General features: G+C 49.4%; 1 protein-coding gene across 1 annotated transcript; it reads right to left on the reverse strand.

Annotated features, from left to right (window-relative positions):
* Positions 1 to 513: 513 nt before the first annotated feature.
* ZBTB8A (zinc finger and BTB domain containing 8A) lies at positions 514 to 17,883 on the reverse strand. Its single transcript, XM_063311721.1, has 6 exons — positions 17,829 to 17,883; positions 12,098 to 13,056; positions 9,590 to 9,759; positions 1,462 to 1,790; positions 1,094 to 1,133; positions 514 to 954 (listed from the first exon to the last, which is right to left on the reverse strand). The coding sequence occupies exons 2-6, from the start codon at positions 13,032 to 13,034 to the stop codon at positions 859 to 861; spliced, it is 1,572 nt and encodes a 523-aa protein (XP_063167791.1). The 5' UTR covers positions 13,035 to 13,056; positions 17,829 to 17,883; the 3' UTR covers positions 514 to 858.
* Between the last annotated feature and the right edge of the window lie 1,687 nt (positions 17,884 to 19,570).

Raw genomic sequence — 19,570 nt, forward strand, 5'->3', positions numbered from 1 at the left:
TTGTGGAAGGACCTGAAGCAGGGAGCTCATGCGAGGAAGCCCACCGGCATCCCTGAGTTGAAGCTGTCCTATAAGGAGGAAGGGGCGAAAATTCCTCCAAGCCGACATGCAGGACTGATCAGCAGTTACCGGAAACATTTAGTTGCACTTACTGCTGCCCAAGGGGGCACACCGGTTCCTGAAAGCAAAGGGTCACATACTTTTGCCACACACAGATATGTCACTTTGGGTCATTTTCCTCAATGACTAAATGAACAAGTGTAATGCTGACTCACTTGTTTAATTGGGTTCTCTTTATCTAGTTTTAGGACCTGTGTGGAGAACAGATCACATTTTAGGTCATATTTATGCAGAAATACTGAAAATTCAAAAAGGTTCAGAAACTTTAAGCACCACTGTCAATGACCACTAGAGGGCAGGATGGAGCTAAGCTTTTTAGTATCTCTTTGCTTCCATTTGGTGGTCATCTGGGGTTTTTCTTTTTAATTGCTTCAATATATGAGAGAGAATAAAAAGAGGAAAACTAAAGAAAAAAATAAACAACTGGAAAAAGGAAACAGCAGAACAGAACCTGTAAATTCGGGTGAAGTATCCATGTCACCAAAGAGTATTGGGCTAAAGGAGAAAATGCAGGTCATGACCCACCTCAACCCTGAGTGTTGGTGCAGTGTAACACTTCCATAAAGAGAAGGAAGTGAATGTGTGAACACAGGCAAGTTGAGAATAGTCGCTGTGCCACCCTTGTGTTTCAGTTCTGGAGCTGGAAAGTGCTAGTTGCTCTACCATGTGCAAGGCCAACAGAAAAGTCCACTGAAAACAGATCTGGGAATCAAAACTGGTTTTGAAAACTTACTGTTTTTAATAAACAAACGGCGATTTGGAGAAGGCGCGTGCTTCCTGGACGATTACGAATCGTTGTCCACTTACATTCCTTTGGATCTGCTGGCCGTGCTTCTAAGATGACACATAGCTGATGTTACTCTCTGCAGCTGAGTATATACTGAAACACTGCCATACCTTTTCATTTCTGTGGTTATTTTTTTAAAAAAACAAAACCCGTATACTTGCAAAAAACTTTAATTCAGTAACTTACTATGAAGTTGTTCACTTTTATTTTGAAGTGCTTCCCAAGTCTGAAAAAGGTTTGAGAAGAGGACAATTTTATATTACCAAAAGTTAATACGGTGGCAGTTTGCAAATCGTTGTTCATACATAATGTCATCTTGAGATGGAGGCTTCCTTATGCAATAAAATAGTGATACTTTGAGTAGCTAAATTCAAAAGAGACACAATGGCATGTCCGTAAATGCATGCAAGTTGAGCCCAAGCCATGGAAAGCCTTTGCAACAGAGTGCATTGGAACCGTGGGCAGGTGGGTTGGGCGTCAACGGTCAAGACAAGGAATGATAACGTAACGGGGACAGGGGGGACTCTATTAATGTTCAGTCCATTCATACCTACCTAACATTGGGCTTTATATCTTTTTCCTCGGCCTCATCGTCACTGTCATCAACTTGCTGGATAACCAAATCAGTAGATCCGTCCTCTACAATTTCCACGTCGGATCTGTTGTCTTCACTGTAATTCCAGTTGGAATCTTTGTCTTCTTCTAGTGGGAACTCCGGGGGCGGTTCTGTGTCCAAATCAATGCGGATGCTGTCGATCCCGGCTTCAGAGAGGCATTCATTGCAAAGTCTGTAACGTCTTGTCCCTTCCTGGACCACCTGACCCGTCATTTCGGTGACGTGGCGCTTGCACTTTCTGCAGATGGGTTTGCAAGCTTGATGGATCTGCAGAGATGGGAGTGGACATTGCCAGAGAGTGCTTAGATGGAAATAAAACTGTGCAGCAACAGCAAGCAGTATTCTCCTTAGTGAGAGAAGGACTAGGTAAAATTCAGTCCTGTTAAACCAATTTAATTTAGAAAAGACACTGCCTGATTGTGAGAGCTGGGCAGACATAATTAACGTTTGAATAGGGATGGGATGCAAAAAAAAAAGGCAGCAACACTTCCGTATGGCTGTGAAGAAAACTACGAAGATGTTTGTGACATCAGCAGGAGTCAAGCTTGATTTAAGGGAAACTTAAATTTTAGGATAAAAATGCCTTTCTTTTTTAGCAAGGAAGAGGCGAAGATTATAACAAATTAGCTTCTTGCTTCCAAAGTGAAGAAATTGTAGTGTAAAGCTCCTGTACAATTTTGTACATAATACATAGGATGCAAGATGATATACAGTAAACACATTTATACAGTCATAAAGATACAAGGATAGTTTAACATAGTATTTTTAAAATTCTGGCTATAATAGGTATACGCACAAACCAATTTTTGATAAAATACTATGTTTACACTAGCCACACACGTTCTCCACCCTTTTGCAAAATATACTTCTTCAGAAAAATACCAGCTTTAAACAGTGTTAAACTAATGGCATGTTGTTAATCTTGAGATATTGGGACACGTGAACTTGCACATACACTGCACCTCTGTAGTTCTACCTGAGCATCAATATAACATACGATGACTCATGCAACATAACGGCTCTGAACAATTACACATTTGTAATAGTTAGACATTGTGGACCCAAATAACGGCAAAAAGATAAATCAAGTTGATATTCAGACGTATTTTTATTAGAATTGTATTAGTAGTTTAACCAACATCCATGATGATCAAGAGTCAGCTTAGTGGCGAAAGTGTTAGGCTAAGTCCTCACTTGAACACAGAACACACTGGGCAATGCTGGGCCAGTCACCTTAAGCTTTCAGAGAGAAGAGGGTGGAGTAGAAATGCAGTCAGTGGATGGATGAGATTGTTCCACCCAGCTGATCAGATGTGATCGTTGGAGAACTTTCTCATGCCTGTTTGGTTCCACAGCTGAACTCTTTGCTTGGCCTTTCCAAGATGAGAAGCCAGGAGACATCTGGGAAACCGCACAAGTGTCATCGTCTGAAAAAACTCACCAAGTGGTTGTGTCTGCACAACGTGCAAACTGAGGACACAATTATCCTCATTTTCTGGGTGTGCACCATGTATAGCGTCCAGACAGGTTTGGCTTTGCACAAAACAAAAGCCACCAAAAAAGAAACCAAATTAAAAGGGTTAGCATGCTGTAGGAACGTAGATGCCGCAGACCCAGTTAATGTGTTTGTGAACAGCCAATGTGAGGCAGCCCTTGAAAACCATGCCTCTGGCGGTCATCACCCTCCCTCCCTCCCTCCCTCCCTCCCTGCAATGGCTGCTCCTTCCAGAGAGTTTCTTTTTGCAAACAGCGTTTCTTGGCCAAACTCCCCCATGGTGAGCAGTTCCTTCTGGAGTGCTTCCTGGGGCACCTGACCACCTTATCTGAGCCTCGGAAGCCTGCAGATTATGATCTTGCCTTGAAGACGGAGAAGGCACAGGATTTCTGAGGCTGATGCCGAGTGAACAGCCATCCGGCCACTCACATCCAAGAATGTGAGATTCTCACAGAATTTTATTAGCCAAATTTATTGAAAGAGAGGTTATAGAATCTTAGAAATTGGAGGTGTATTTCAGCACCTCATTTATCAGTAAGTTAATTACAGCAAGGATTCTCTAATGTTGCGGTTACTTGCTTCCCTGATAGGAACGTGCAGTTGTTCTGGTCTGGTAATGTTTTGCAAATCACTGTCCCCTTTTCCAGGCTCTGAGAAGTCCCCTTTTCTTATCCCCAAACCATTCCAAGCACAGTCAGAAGCGTCAGTGCTCCCTTTACAGGTCAGACATCAGTCTTGACGTGACGTGTAAGTACAGTATGTGTTGTGATGTGCACATCTTTGGTGTGTTCTCTACGTAGAAAACGGGCATGAGCTTTTCGTAGTTGCATGTTGTTGGGTATTCAATACGGATGTAACATGCTTTGGGTTTCATTGGGAAGAGGCTTCAGCTGCACAAACCCAGCGCCTGTCTGCGGCTCATTAAAGTAGCTGTGCGGCAGCTGCCCAACCGTTTCGGATGCAGCTGCTTTAATGAGCCACAGACAGGCGCTGTGCTCGGACTGCTGCACGTTCCCAGGGGAACAGAAGCAATCTTCCAGCTGCATTTCAGCCAGGGACAAAACCAATCAAGAACAGTTTGATGCATTCATGAAAGAACTAAACACATATCGACATTATACTGCGAGTCCCATATTGTGATATGAAGGGTATTCTTTGGATCTAGTTTAGTATGTTTAGTGAGCCCAACATCTATAGTTCATAAATCATTGTTTTGGGTTCAGTGCAGTTTAAAGCCTCGAGGCCAAATGTCTCCCCCACCCCCCGCAAACTTAAGATATTGCCCTAAAACTTTTAACATGACAGAAGAAGGCAATCATAGCTGGAATATTATCACATTCACTCTATTTAATCTTAATTAAGTTTCCATGCATATCAGACAGGATCAGGTTTAATTTTTGTCCAGTCCTGTTTAGGAATAAGGCCTGCACATCAAAGATCAAGCATGGACTTTAGCTCAGAAAAAGTTGAGACCTCCTGGCTTAGTGTGTTGTGTGAACCCACCCCATCCTTGTTTATTTAGCAAAACACGGTTAAGCCAACTCCCTTTCTAGCAATATACTAAGGCTACGTCAGCAGAGTGCAATCGCTGTGTTCATATAACACGCTATGCCCAAATAAATCATACGATGGCTAAGCTTTAAAGTAATAGCCTAGCTCAAAGAAGTACTGACATGTCCATGAGTGGGTATGTGTCCGCAACACACTTCAACTTGCACAAAGCATCCAACCCCATTTTAACCCACTTACAGGGATGTCCACAGGATGTCCAAAATGTCAAGATGAGAGCTGTGGCCTTGTGACTGAAGTCCTGCTTTTTCGAAAGTATGTTGTACAAAGGGTTTTGTCACAAAATCATGTTTGCCGTCTTGATGTTTTTGACCCGCCCCCCCGATGCCTCTGCTAATCTAGGCTTCTTGACCTCCTCAAGACCACAGGACATAGGGCCATTTTAAAATGAGGAACGCCTACAAGAGTTTCTTTGTAACATGGGAAAAAAATAAAAGTGACAGTGAAATAAAACATGGTTTATTAACAATATATTTTCTTATTTTTAAAATCTTAATGGATATATGAGCTTGCCTGTGATGGCATATTTTATAAATGCCTGGATGAGGATTTGTTCCAGGAGCTTTATAGTTGATGTAACATTCTAGTTTATTTGGTCTTGGTTATGGTGAAAACCCATTTTAAAAAAGTATGTTGAAGAAAAGGACTTTTTCTTTTATAAGCCATCTTTTCTGTGAACTTTGAACCAGAACTTAAGGATTATTTTTTTGCTTCTTTGCTTCCAGATGTCAGCAGAGGCAACTTTTCAGGAGTCCTCTGAAGGAAAATACCCCTTGAATTAGAGTGACAGCCTTTTCAAGCGATTTATATTAATCCATCTGAGTTGAGGAAAATGGTCATCTTTATTGTCTTTTGCCTCATCCCCAACTTCCTTCACAGCAGTGAACATATCAAAATATGTTATTAATTAAAAACCAAACAATTAATGAATGGCAATTCTTTAAAAGGAGTCCATGCTAGAGTAGGACCAGCTGTTGAAACTCTATTAAAAGGTTTGGGGAACAGTGGCGTTCACAGAATAGTTTCAAACTTGTGTCCGGTATGTTTTGAGAATCCAGCCAGGGTGTCTGAAAAAGAACATGATCACAGCCCCACCTCTTTCTTCACATAAACAAGGAGCATGGCTTGGATTGCATGCCTATGGCCGCCATTCTGAATTTTTGACCCCCCCCACTGATGCCCTTGATCCCAGCCCATCCATTGTGCAATTCAGCTGCTCCAGGTCCAAATGTAGAAGGAAAAACAAGTTTAATTGGAGGTGGAGGAAAGAGAACAGTTCCTGTGCAACTTTAAATCAGCTGCCAGACACAGGATAGGACCTTCAATTTCTCCAAGAATGATAATCATACATTGTCAACCCAAATGTCTCTAACTCTCCCCATCAGGCCTGGCAGGGGTACCACCTGGTGGGTCACAGGAAGCAGGCCTTTTCTGCCGCTGGGCCTGTTTGGAACCCCATTCCCCCCAATATTAGGTTGACCCCAGCCCTACTGATTTTTCAGAAAGCTCTTAAGACCTGGCTGTCCTCTCAGGCATGGTGGCGGGGACGTTAGCAAGCCTGTAAGCTATTGTTATTAGCACTGTCTTATTTGCCAGTTTTCTTTTTGTGTTGTGTTGTTATTTTATGATTATGTTAATCTTGTTATTTCTGTCTGCCATAGAGTTGCTTGTGTGAGATGGGCAGCCATATAAATAAATGAGTTAATGAATAAATATAGATCTGATTTCATTATCTAGTTTTTTGGACTAGTACAAGACACACCCCTCTGCATGCCCCTTCCTTGTTTCACCTGGCCATCCCGTACTAGGGGAGAAACAATGATCGGCCTCACAGAATTTAAAGCGTGCATAAATGTCCAGTATCACAGTAGCCATCGAACATAAATGCAAAAGGTAATAATAAACACAAGAGATAAACATCAGTATGCACATCTGGCCGTTTGGACTACAACACAAGAACTTTAGGGTAGAAAAACTACAAATCCATTACAAAAGAATTCCGATGGCTGTTGCACATCAAATGTGACTTCCAATTTATACTGGGCTCAGTCTTGCCCCCACTTCTCCCACCCGCTCTACGTCAAGGACTAGAAGCAGCTCGTTTTTCGGAAGGAAGGACGGTTTCCATCTGTTCCTTGTTTTGGTAATAGGCAGATCTGGCATCAGGCCGTTTGCCTTTGATTGTGTAAGCACTACTTTGACAGTACTAGAAATTATCGTATGTTCAAGTATGACAAAAGATCTGCAGCTTTTGTGAAAAAGTGACCAATTGTTGGAAAAACCTGGGCTGCATATGTGACAATACATTATATCAAATATTTGTGCAGGTACAGCACAAAAGACCTCTAAAGCTTGTTCACGTCTATGAATTGAAATAGCAGACATAAGAGTCAGGTTTTTATCACCCTGTTCTGTATATTGTTCAGAGCTAGTGTTGGAGCATGAAAGGATGGAGAAAGGCCAATACGTGAAGGCTGAATCCTCATGAGATGGCAACTGCCTGTCCCGAAAGGGTCTGCCTCCTCAGGAAAGACACACAGGTCATCTGGGATCACCCAAGTAATCTTTCTGACCAGGAAGTTTTAATTGGTGTACCACCTGGCCCTTTCCTGATTTACTGTTCTCAGACAGTGGTAAACACAGACCATGGTAATATGTTCTACCCTTGCATCTGATCTTAAAGCTGTAGAGTGCAGAATGTGGCAGCCACGTTGTTGAGTGAGACCTTTGGTTGTGTAGAAGGTTCACTTCTGCTGGTGTGTGCACACCAGTGGTCAAGTAGCTACCAAGCCACGTTCTAGTTTGTTATAATGTACATGGCTCTGAACAACTTTGGGACCCGTATTTGATGAACCCCCTTCACAACTGTAGACGTGGCTGATGACCAAGGCTGTTGGAGAGGTCCAGCAGCATGAAAGAGCTTCTATGGGATGCCGCCCATCCTCTAGAATGAGGCATTCTCATCTTTTAGGCACCTGTTGAAGATCTTTTCATTCTCCCAGCCTTCTGTGCATGGATTTCTGATTTTCTGCCTCTTCTGCAGGAGTTCAAGGTAACTTCTCTTTATTCCAACAACTGCTCTGTCTGTGAAGTAGTTTGGACTGAGAGGGAATGACTGTCCCGGAGTCATCCGGGAGCTTCTGTGTCTGCGACGGACGTCACCCTCTGCGGCCCAGTCCTGCTCCAACACCCTGGCTACTACAACACACGAACGTGGTTCTGTTTTGCTTCTGTTTCCCTTTCCCTGCTACTTTTTCAATGAATAAACTTTATATCGTCCACGTGTATTGTTTGCATTACTGTAAATAATTTTACTGCAAACTGCTTTGCAATGCAACTGTATAGGAAGCAATATGGTCAGAACGTCCTGCCGTGCAGCTCACCCACGTGCGTAATACCGTGTGGCAGATTATCCAAAAGGATCGCCAATGATGCAGATGCAGGGCCCGTACAATGGGGCCCAGTTGCTGTGCAAAGGTGAGCCACAATCCAGGCTCCTTGAAAAAGGCTTTTTATCCTTTCCACGCAACGTGCAATTCTACATATTGATACTGTGCTGTTCTGCATTAGTTCACTGATTCACAGACTGCTAAACTGAAAATAAGCAGGCAGAAAGGTTAATATTTACTACAACAGCTCCTTGTTTTATATTCTGTCTCTCGGTTTGAAGCCTGAGTTAGTATCAGCGGTAAACAGCCAGGCCTGCCTTTCTGCGTGTAAAGGGAGGCAAGACCTGTTGCGTCTTACCCAGCCAAGACAAAAGGAATCAAGCAGGGTGAGATCTGACTTCCCACTTTGTCCATGCAGGAGAGCAGAGGCACCGGTAGCGTATTATCAAAATATGCACAATGGCGGGTGTGGCATCGCAATCAAAGCACATGTACTAAAGAGGAAGGACCTCCGTTGCAATACCATGCCCACCATCTTGCAGGTTTCAACCACCCGGATGCCCTACAACAGGGTCCCTCAACCTTGGCAACTCTAAGCTGTGCGGACTTCAACTCCCAGAATTCCCCAGCCAGGGTTGAGGGACCCTGCCCTACAAGACAGGGCAGGGAGAGGTCATTCCTACCTTCTCCTGGATGGACACTACAAAGATCTTAGGAAGGTGAAGATTTTATGGAAGGCCTTCCTAAAGCTGTCCTCTTGACATTATCTAGTCTACCTGGGCAGGTAGAAAATTCGAACCAGTCCCTGTATCAGATGGCTGTGGAACAGGCAGGGAATTCCATGGAAAACATGTGTATGTGCGGTGTGTGTGTGTGTATTTAACCACTGTAACTGGACATTTCTTCCCTAATTCTGGAAGTGGCTACTGATATAATGGGTAGGCAGACAGAATTGATACAATATTTTTATTATATGGTGTAATATGCTAATTCTGACACTGTAGATACGTTAATTGTATTTTATTTATAGGGTTTTTAAAAACCCAACTGAGTTTTGGGGGTTATTCGACTTCAGCCCACAGGATAGAGCAGGTTAACAACTGGACTGGAAAAAAATATGGAGTATGATCCATCCAAAGTTAAAATACTTTGATATTCCACTGATTCTAATAGAAAAATCTAAGTATGCGATTAACACTACCTTGAAATTAGAACAACTTCAGAGCACTCCACCATGACTGGATCATGCCCCACACTGTATTCCTATTTGCTATTTAAGCTCAAGTCACTTTTCTTGGGCTTTAGGATTAACATTTCAGCAACATAATTGTAAACCACCCAGAGTCCCCTTTTCCAGGGATATGGGCGGTGATGGAAATTTGAAATATATATATATGAATGAATGAATGCAATTTTCCAGGAAACTGCCCTGTAGTTTGTGGCTCTCTACCATGCAGACCTGGTCTGGAGGATGCATCCTGAAAAGAGGTCAGCCTTGCCCATCTGGTGTCTCCAGATGTGTTTCACTACAACTCCCAGAATTCCTAGTCAGCAGGAGGAAAGGGTACCATCTCAAAGCAGAACATCTAAAACGAAACAAAAAAACAGGTTACCGTTCGGAAGTGGCTGCTCAGATGATCCAGCCTGCTGAATCTTTTCCCACAGGCTTCGCATGGATACGGCCGCTCTCCCGTGTGGCAGCGGAGGTGTCTCTTCAGATCTGCCTTCCGTTTCACCACGTGAGTGCAGAAGGGGCACTTGAACCTCATCCTCGGGAGGTCATCTGTGAATACAAAGCAGTCTCTTCAGCTGCAGTGACCTCACGATGGACGCAGCAGCTTCTTTCAAGGCCACCAACTGGCCTGAGTGGAAACACCAGCAATCCAATATTTTGGAACGAGTGTAAAGCATGCAGAGAGCCAGTTCGGTGCAGTGGTTAAGTGGCTGTGAATTCTAGTCCTGCCTTGAGCACAAAACCAGCTGGGTGACCTTGGGCCAGTCACTCTCTCTCAGCCCTAGGAAGGAGGCAATGGCAAACCACTTCTGAAAAACCTTGCCAAGAAAACTGCAAGGATTTGTCCAGGTGGTCTCCGAGAATCAGACATGACTGAATGGATTAAAAATAAACAATAAATAAAGCATGCAAAGTGGTTGATCTTTATGTGCTTATTTGGCTTGATTCTGTTAAGGTGAGCGACAAGAGCTTGCAACCAATTCAGTATGAGACTCATGGCCTGCCCCCACTTCCCTCCCTCCGTTGCCTGTCAACAGCTGTTCTGTCTGTAATGCGCATCCTTCAACCCACCCAGGGGTTCAGCAGCTTTTTCACCAGCCTTGGGTTTTCAGAACGCTCAACTTGGCCTTCAGCTCCTTCATGAGGCAATGCTAAAACATCCCAAACTCTGCCTTGCAAATTCTGTCCCCAGATGCCAGAGGCCAGTTCCTGTCCCTCTCAGAGCCAAGTTCTCCATCTGGCAAAGGAATTTCAACAATTCAGCGAAGGGGACAGATCTGGACAGGAAATGGTGTCCACTGCTTCTCCCCACTTTTCTGATATGGGCAAACGTGATATGCTTAGGTTTTCGTTATAATTATGGTTCATCAGTATTATTAGCCACTCTGAAACCTATTTTTGGCTAAAGGGTGGGTATAAATAAATATGGAGGAAGGGGAAATTCTTTGTTCAGTTTTGGAAGAAGCAAAAAACAGAGTGAGCTCAGCTGCTTCTTGGAAATGGGAGAAAACCTAAGAGAGACTCAGCTTGCCAACGACGTCTCCAGGGAGGCCCTCACTGGCAACCGGGAGAGTTCAGCCCTTTCCCTCAGACCTTCCCTGTTCTATCGGCTGACCACCTGAGGCTCAAGGGCTGGGTGGGTCTCCCAGCTTGCTCATTTTTTGCCTGCCCCCAAGGCCAGACCCCTGGAAGCCACCCACAAGACATTACGAATCAGTGATGCAGTTTCCTGACATTCAGGACACAAAAGGAGATGGGTACATTAGATCTCCAAAGAGATATTTGTATTTTTGTTTTTTAATCTCAGCTGCCAATTATTTATTTTGTATTTTTTGTGGTTCTTTTGCTGTTTTTCTAAATTGTTGTTGGCTGCCCAGAATCACTTGTTTGAGACACAGGCAACCAGGTAAATTGACTGATTGACTAAATAAATAAATAAAGGCTGATGTCTGCCAAAGAGATGCCTGGAATACATGCTTGTCAAAAATGTCTCACGGCCTCGTCACTTGTCCTACTCTGCAAGCTGGGGACTGCAGGGAGAAGCTGGTGGCAACCTTGAATGATGCCAGACTAGTTAACCAAACTAAACTCTCTGACTGACTGCTTAAGTTCGTATAAAAACACATTCAGAACAAGACACTCCCCTTCCCCAACCAACACCTTCCAGCTGGGTGCTGAACTAGAATTCCTACCATCTGTGTGCTAGAGGGTGATGCTGCCCGAGATGTTTGGAGGGCACCCAGCTGGGGAAGACACAACCCCTAGAGGAGTTCCATACCTCTCTCTTAAATAAAATGCATTGTGAATAGCTTGCGTGTGCTACATTAAAAGACACTTTAAAACAAACGCAGCAAGGACACCATCAATGGACTGTCCTGCTGTGCAGCTGGATGGAACGTCCCGTCACCTTGAGCAGAGGATCAGAGAAAGCAGAAATGGGTGTTTCAGTCAGGCAGCATTTTCTAACAACACTGGGGGGGAGGACATTGGAGGGTCTGCTTCCGGCAGCAAGCCATCTTGGGCTGGCGGTGGGGTGCCACCCAAGCTCAAAATCTGTTGGGGCCAGCCTCGCTGAGATGTGCTTCGCTTGGTGCCCGAGGCGGAGCAACAGCCTTGCGTCTGCCACCCTGCACCCGCCCTTAAGCAGAGAGAATGAAAAGACGACTTCAGATGGAAATCCCCTGCTAAAGAGCTGGTTTCCAAAATACACCCAGGCCTGCGCTGCACTCAGGGGTGTCCACGGAACTGTCTCCCTTCGCAAGCACTGACAACCCAGAGGCAGCCACGCCTCCCTGTTCAATTTCCCACCCACGGCCGACTGAGGCTTCTGCGAAAGCCCGCCGCTTCTGCCCGGGCCAGGAACGGAGCGCAGCACCAGCCTTCTTACCCTCGGCCCAGTTCCCCATGACTCCCAAGACCGAGGGCATGCTGGGGTACTGCTCTTCGGCTTTGGAGGACTTCGACTTGCTGGCAGAATGGGGAGAATCGTGCTCGTGCTGAGAGACGGCCAGGCCTCTCGGGACCGTGTCAGCCCCCTGCACGTACTGGTAGCCTGGCGGACAAGAGTCCCCTTCCGAATCCATCTGGAGGTCCTCTTCCGAGGGAGCGGGGCGGCCGGCCGGCTCCGGAGCCCGGTCTTCCAGTTTGCTCGATTTGTAGGGGGGCCCGTCTGCCGGCTGGGGCAGCCCGACGTGCCTGCTTTTCTTCGGAGGTTCCTGTCTTTGGTCATGTTTGGACAGGGGCTGGGCGGCTCTTGGGGTGGACGGGTAATAGCTGAAGTTCGTCCAGGAGCTGCTGTTGACCACGCACGTCCCTTGGTCAGGGCTTAAGTGGGAGCGGGGAGGACTCGCCTCCGGCCTCCAGCCAGCGCTGTACACGCACAAGCGCTCCACCCCGTTGGAGCTCGCCTCCTTGTCCGAGAGACTGAAATAGCGGTCCTTTTCCTTCTCGCTGATGTCCAGGGACGATTTTATGAAGGTCTTGCAAACGCTAATGACGTCGGTCATCTGCAAGAAGCTGGCAGCCGACATCACCTCGATGACGTTCTGGCCGGTGAGGGAGAGCTTGCCCGAGTACACAAAATCCAGGATCACCGAAAACGTTTCCGGGGAAAACGCCTGGAAGGTAGCGGTGGTCGGCTGGCTGGTCTCCTTGGAGCCCTGGGAGAGGAGCATTTTGAAGTAGCCGCTGCTGGCGAAGAGCACATTGCGGTGGGCTTTGAAGACCTTCCCCTCCACCAGGATGCTGCAGTCGCAGAACAGGTCCTGCCGGCGCTGCTCGTTCAGCTGCTGCAGAAGGTGGAACTGGTGGGAAGAAATCTCCATTCTAAGACAGGCGGTGTTTACTCTGCAAGAGAGCACAAATAGCGTCTGTTTTTACATACCGGCCGCAGCTGCGGCGTTTTTGGTGACGAGGAGGATCATTTCAGACCGCAAAACAGAGGGATGCTCCGGTAGTTGCACACTGACTGCCAGGAAGCCCAAACAGACGGGGTGAGCTGGACGGGATGCCAGGACACAGAAAGCGGCCGTAAGTGGAGATGAACTTCTTCCCTGCCTCGCTCACTCTAAGCAGCTGCAAATTCCTCTTAGCTTCCCTGAAGATATGAAGGACTGATCCTAGGAGCCTTCTTTACACAAAAGCATGGAATTATGGATTCCCCTCAAGAGAAAGTAAGGTTCTAGTCCTTAGGGTTCCCAGCAGATGGATTTAAATAATGAAAGCACTGGACCTAGTAGCTCACTACTCGGTACAATTCTTCAGGCTTCAGGTGAGCCCCCCCTCCATCCCTTTAGGAAGAGCTGAGCATTGCCACTGCTCTGGTCATGAGTGTTAACGCATCACAGTGGTGTACCTTACTGATGGACCTGGCAGCATGCAGGGGGAATACAGTCCCCAGCTCAGAAGTGAGGGCGATCTGGCTGCGACATCTGGCACCCCATTGGTCGCCAGGGTTGATTTGGCTGATCTGGCTGGCTAGGTGGGTGTCCCCTTCCTCCCTCACCACTCCATGTGCGTCCCTCCCAAAGCTGCATGCTCGGTGGAAGAGGACGACCATCCCAGACAGAAGGAGTGTACCAATCTTCGGTCAAGTGTATACGATAGCTGCGCTCCCCTGCTAGAACCTCCAAACAAGCTCACCATCCCCAGCTGTTTCCTCCTTCCTGCCTGGTATCACATCAGACCTCATGCAGTGTCAGTGGTTATGTCTGGTTCTGCCCCCTGGCTGGAGAGCAGCAGGGCGTGTGGCTCAGGGACTGCAGCCAGTCATGCTTGGAAGGCACTTTCAGTGTTTCTGTAGTGGGTGCCTTCTCTTTCCAGCCTCTCTATACAGGTAGTCCTTGCTTAACAACCATTTGTTTAGTGATGGTTTCAACTTACAACGGTACTGAACAAATCGACTTACGGCCGATCCTCACACTTACAACTGTCATAGCATCCCCATGGTCACATGATCACGACTGGGCACTTGGCAACTGGTTCGCATTTATGACCACCGCAGCATCTCGTGGTCCAGTGATCACCATTTTCTACCTTCCCGGCTGGCTTCTGTCAAGCAAAATCAATGGGGAACCATGTGATTTGCTTAACAACCATGTGGGTTGCTTAACACCTACAGTGATTTGCTTAATGACCACCGCAAAAAAGTTTGTAAAATTGGGTTGGATTTACTTAATGACCATGTTGCTTAGCAGCCAGAATTTTGGTCCCAATTTTGGTCATTAAGCGAGGACTACCTGAATCTCCTTCTTTCCCCAAAGGACTGACTTGCTAGTGCAAAGCCATTACTACAAAGTCACTAGGTTTCTGGATTCATACAATGGAGTTTTGATTAACAATGGACCCGGGATACTTTTGGGTTACACTGGTCCATGCTTTGGGGATGGTGTAGTGCAGCGTGCAGGGGGCTGAATTTGATGACTTCTTAGGTCCCTCCCAATTCTATGATTCTCAGATCTTCTTTCTGACTCTGAATTGTTAAGGTTTCTGGGTTTACACAATTGGCTGGTTCCAGAAATGACTAGTGTTGTGTGAAAGTAGCCAAACACACCGCATTTGATTGGGGCGCAAGCAGGTAGCCCAGAAGCTTTTTCCTGTGAGGGACTTCGCCAAGTAAGTTGTTTTGGGCTCCTAAGGATACACTGTCTATACAAGTTTCATCTCCCCTTGATCCCGTACCTGAAAAAACAGTGGGCTAATAAAACTTAGATCAGAAAAATGCCTGGGGGAGGTCTCTGCTCCAAATTCCATTCTCACCCTTTTTCTGCAAGTGCACTGGAACACGTACTTTTTTTCAAAATTGGTTAAGGGTAGAGAAAGGGACTCAGGTGCAAAAAGCTCTTTGGTCAGGAAGCTCATGGAGAAAGTTTGGCCAATCTGCCACTGAGTTTTCACAACGCTCAGCAACATTTGCCTGGTTCTGGCTAGTTCTGAACGAGCCTCGTCATTCAGTTTTTCTTTGCCACTTAGACTAATTACTGCACAGAGCTGTTGTGAGTATAAAACAGGGTTGGAAGAAGCTGTTTGAGCTGCCCTGGAGCAACCGGGAATTGGGCTAATTATTAAAAAAGAGACATTTGACACATTTTCTTATGCCTAGTTGAAACTTCCTAAAATTCACAGGATGCTTCTGAGAAGCCTGACTCTGGATCAGGGTCCTTGGCAGAGCCTGATGAAAAATGGCACAATATTGTACATTTTTCAGCCACACAAGCAGCCCTCTACAATGGAAAACCACAATTTCTGTATCCCATTTAACCAATGGGGTCCACATGGGAACCCTAGAATTTTCTGGCACCCTGCCAAATGGAACAGAATTTGGTACAAATAGTCCCTCAGAGCTTCATTATCAAGGGAATCTCGGGGTCAGTTGCCCTAAATATCTGCAACAGAAATTTGCATGATGTGCATCCCCAAAAATCCATACTACAAATTTAAACAATTGGTCACATACAGTATCGCAGTTAAGCCAACTGATTTAACTATCAAGAACTTTGCAGCTGTGGAAGAATCCTTAATTTGCTTCACACTCCTTGTGAAAATCGTTAACCGGCCAGCTGTTGCTATATGGGAAAGCTTATTCCATTCCATTCCATTCCATTCTATTCTATTCCTAATTCTATTCCTATTCTTTATTCTTTATTCTTTATTCTTTACTCCTGTTCCTATTTCTATTCTATCCTATTCTGTACCTGAGCAAAGTTTTTCCCTTGCAGTCCTACTGACAAACTGCAGTCAGCAATCACCTGGTTTACTCGATGGCTGTGCTCAAGTAACAAACTAACCCCAAAAGTTTGGATACCCATACATCATCTTCCCCCGCTGTCTGCTGCATCTTAGTCGAGCTCTGAAGCTTACCAGGTGATCTGTCCTCAACTGTTGTCCAAACTAGACTTTATAACGAAGACCTTCAGAATGGAGGCAGTGAATAATCATATAAACAAACATAAATAGGTTACACCATCTAGTCTGTGCAAAGCTCAAAACGCCAGGGCTCAGACCAGAGGGTAAGGCTGCAATCTTGGTTACAAAGCAATGCATGCTGATGGATCTTTTACACAAACTTGGCTTGGAGTTCTGCAAAAACTGAGGGTATCAGTTCTCATTTTGTGCTTGCCTTTGGAATCTGAAACTTTCTAGATCTGGAGGATGGACCAAACTCAATTATTTATCTGCACCATACACTTATTCTGCAACTGGCTTTTTTTTTTTTGGGTGGTGGTGGTGATGTTGATTACTGTTGTTTTGGCTGCCTATATCTTCCCTTCCTTCCAACTTCCCCATCCCTTTTAGCCCACCACATCCGGGGGATGTCAGGGAGGAGAGGGGGCTCCCGAGGCGGCCGGCCGGCCGGCCTCCTTGGCCAGGCAGCCGGCCCGGACGCTCCGGCCAAGGCTACCGGAGGCCACTGCTCAAGCTGACTCCGGGGCAGGGTTAACCTCTCGCGCCAAGCCACAAGCCGCGAACCCCGCCAAGTCTGACAGACCCACCCAGGGTGGCAGAAGTCGCCGCGGCTCAGGGCCCGGGGAGCCCCTCTCCCTCCCCGGAGAGGCTCACTGCCCCGCCACTGAAGCTGCTCGGGCAGCGTCCCGGACGTCCGGCCTTTCTCCCGCAGGCTGGCGCAAGAGGCGGGCCAGACCGGGGGGGGGCTTCGAGCATCTCCCCCCCCGCTCTTTCCTCAGAGCCCCCGGAGGCTGGAGGGCCCCGCGGCTCCACTGGGACGCGCGCGCCGCCGCTTCGGGACGGGCTGATCCCGCGGGATCCGAACCGCCTCCGCGGGCGGAGGGGCGCGGCGCGCAAAGCGCCATTTGCTCCGCCGCCGCGAAGGGCAGCCCGAGCGCCGGGCCGGCTCGGAGGGTCCCCGCCCTTCAGGTGCGCTCCAAGGCCAGCTCCGGCGCAGCCACGAAGGGCCCTCGGGCGCCCCGCCCGCCCGGGGGCTGCAGGGTAACGCGCCCCCCGCGGGCGCCCGCCCGCCACCACTGCAGCGAGCGCCGCGCGGGCGGGCAGGGGCAGCAGCTGGGGGCCAGCCCGGCTGGAGAGGGCGCGCGGCGCCGCATTGGCGGAGGGCGCCGTCAGTCTTCGCCCGCCCTCTCCGAATTGGCTGCTCGGCCGTCGGGAGCCCGGAGCGCCCGGCGGCGCTGAGGCGCGCCCGCCAAGTCACCAGGGGCCGGTCCGGCGACCCTGCAGGCTCGGGGCGACGCCGCCCGCTCGCCCGCCCTGCCACTCTCCCGGCCGCGGAGGCGCCGGTGGCGGTGCGGCAACCTCAGCCCCGCTCGCCGTCGCCCTCGCCCGGCTCGGTGCCCGGCGGGGAGGTGCCCCCATGCTCGGCTCGCAGCGCCGCACCCGCGGCCGGCAGGACCGGCCCCGCCGCCCTTTGTTGCGAGCAGCGAGCGCCGCGCCCGGGGCGGCGGCGGCGGCAGCAGCAAATGGCGCCCGCCCGCCCGCCCGGCGGGGCTGCTCGGGCGCTGGGCAATCGGGGCGCCGGGCAGGCGCGGCAGGCACCCTCCTGGCGGGCGAGACAGAGGCTGCTGCCCGGGCGGCCGAGCCCCGCGGAGCGCGCCCAGCCCGCCCGACGCCCTCTCGCCCGGGGTGCTGCAAAGGCGCCGCTGGAGACTTACCGCTCGGAGAGGCGCGGGCTGGGCTGGGCTGGGCTGGCTGCGGCTCCGGAGGCGGGCGGGCGGGCGGGCGGACAGGAAGGAGGGGGGAGGCGGGGGTGGCGGCGCGGAGCGTCGCGGGCTCCGCCGCCCCAAAGCCCGGCCGGGAGAGAAACAAAAGGTGGCTGCTGACGTGGGCGTTGAAGAGAGACGCCCGAGGGCCGGGGACACAATTAAAGGGGCAACGCAGCGAGCGCGGCAGGAGCCAGGCGCGCACGCCGCTCTCCGCCTGGCCGCGCACGCCCCTCCTCGCCGCCTCGGTCCCGCCGGGCGCCCTCCGGCGCCTTCCCCCGCGCTGGCCTGGCGCCTGCCCGGCTGGCGCTGGCCTTCGTGGCGCCCCGGACCCCCGACCCCCCCAGCCGCCGGGACGGGCCCGCCTGCGCCCTCGCCTCGCCCGCCCGTCCCCGCCGGGCCAGGTCGCTCCCCTGCGCCGGGGGACTCCGCGCCGCAGGCTTCCCTCGCCGCCCGGCTTCGCTGCGCCCCAACGGCCCCCCTGCGCCGCCCTCGGTCCTACCCTGACGGGGAGGCGAGCGGGTCGGAGGAGCGCCGTTTCCGCAAGCGGCGTCGATGCCCGGCGGGGATTGCGCGGAAGGAAGGCCGGCGCCGGGGCTCGGGGGCCAGGCGGGGGGCAGCGCGGCTCCCGTTGCCTCTTACCCGAATCCAAGCAGCCGCCCTGGGGCTCGGGGAAGCCGGGGCTCTTCTGCGCAGCGCAAATCGCTTGGCGAAAATCTGGTCAAAGAATTTCACTGCGTGCCTGCGGTTCCTGGACGGAACAAGGATCCCGGCGGTTTAGAACAGCCCATTTTCCGGCCGGAAAAGAAAAATGCCGAGGTGATTTCAGAGGTACAGGGATGGCCTAAAGAATACACGTGTTTGTGCACGATCTGTTTCAGTGCTTTTTCTTGAACGCCTAGAGCTGGGCACCCTGGAGGCCACTCAGTCCACCCCCACCCCAGGGCAAAGAGGGGCCGTCCAGCCTCTAACTCAGCCTCCCGAGGGGCGCCCTGCCTCTTTGGCCGCTGGTTCAGCCTCAAACTGCTTTTCCCTCAGATGTCCCTAACAGGCGGGATCCGCCTTGCTGTCACTTCAGCCCAGGAGCGATGCTCTCATCTGCCTGGACTCCGGTGAAACATGTCTTGAAATAAAAATCACAAGTAGCTTATTTGCTAGGAAGAAGTTTCAGCTCAGCCAGGGGAGGGTTGCCCCAAAATATGATTCTGCCAAACTTCCTGTAGGGCATCTAATCCAACAAGTCCTCATTGAGAAACAGCTGGCGCTCATCCAGCTCTGGTTGGGGGGCAACCAGTGTGCATCGCTGCTACTGTTCCCACACTCTTACACTAGGAAGGGACTGGCATCTCCATTGACGTTAAACACGCTATGGGTCAATTTTCTGGGTAAGCGTCCCCCAGGTTAAAATGTGGTCCACTAGTTGTCCACTAGGATAAACCCCAGGAACTTGGGATAGTTCAGTTCAGTGTTTTGCAACCTCAGCAACTTTAAGCTGTGGGGACTTCAACTCCCAGAATTCCCCAGCCGGCGTAGCTGGGATTCTGGAAGTTGGTCCACGCAGCTTAAAATTGCTGAGGTTGCAAAACACTGGTTTAGTCAGTCGTGGATTTGGTGTTATGCAAAGGGCCAATGACTAGTTTTGCTATTCTGCTCTTCATTTTCCTGCAAAAAGATTCTCCATGTGGGAAGTCGTT

This window comes from Candoia aspera, chromosome 10 (genome assembly GCF_035149785.1).
Source record: "Candoia aspera isolate rCanAsp1 chromosome 10, rCanAsp1.hap2, whole genome shotgun sequence".
NCBI classification, from domain to species: Eukaryota; Metazoa; Chordata; class Lepidosauria; order Squamata; family Boidae; genus Candoia; species Candoia aspera.

What these genes read in the sequence shown, in the direction of transcription:
- ZBTB8A (XM_063311721.1), bottom strand. Translation starts at nt 13,034, where the DNA reads ATGGAGATTTCTTCCCACCAGTTCCACCTTCTGCAGCAGCTGAACGAG. An exon ending in CATGGGGAACTGGGCCGAGG is followed by an intron (nt 9,760 to 12,097) that starts GTAAGAAGGCTG and finishes TTGTATTCACAG; the next exon opens with ATGACCTCCCGAGGATGAGG. An exon ending in TAAAAGTGAACAACTTCATA is followed by an intron (nt 955 to 1,093) that starts GTAAGTTACTGA and finishes GTGTCATCTTAG; the next exon opens with AAGCACGGCCAGCAGATCCA.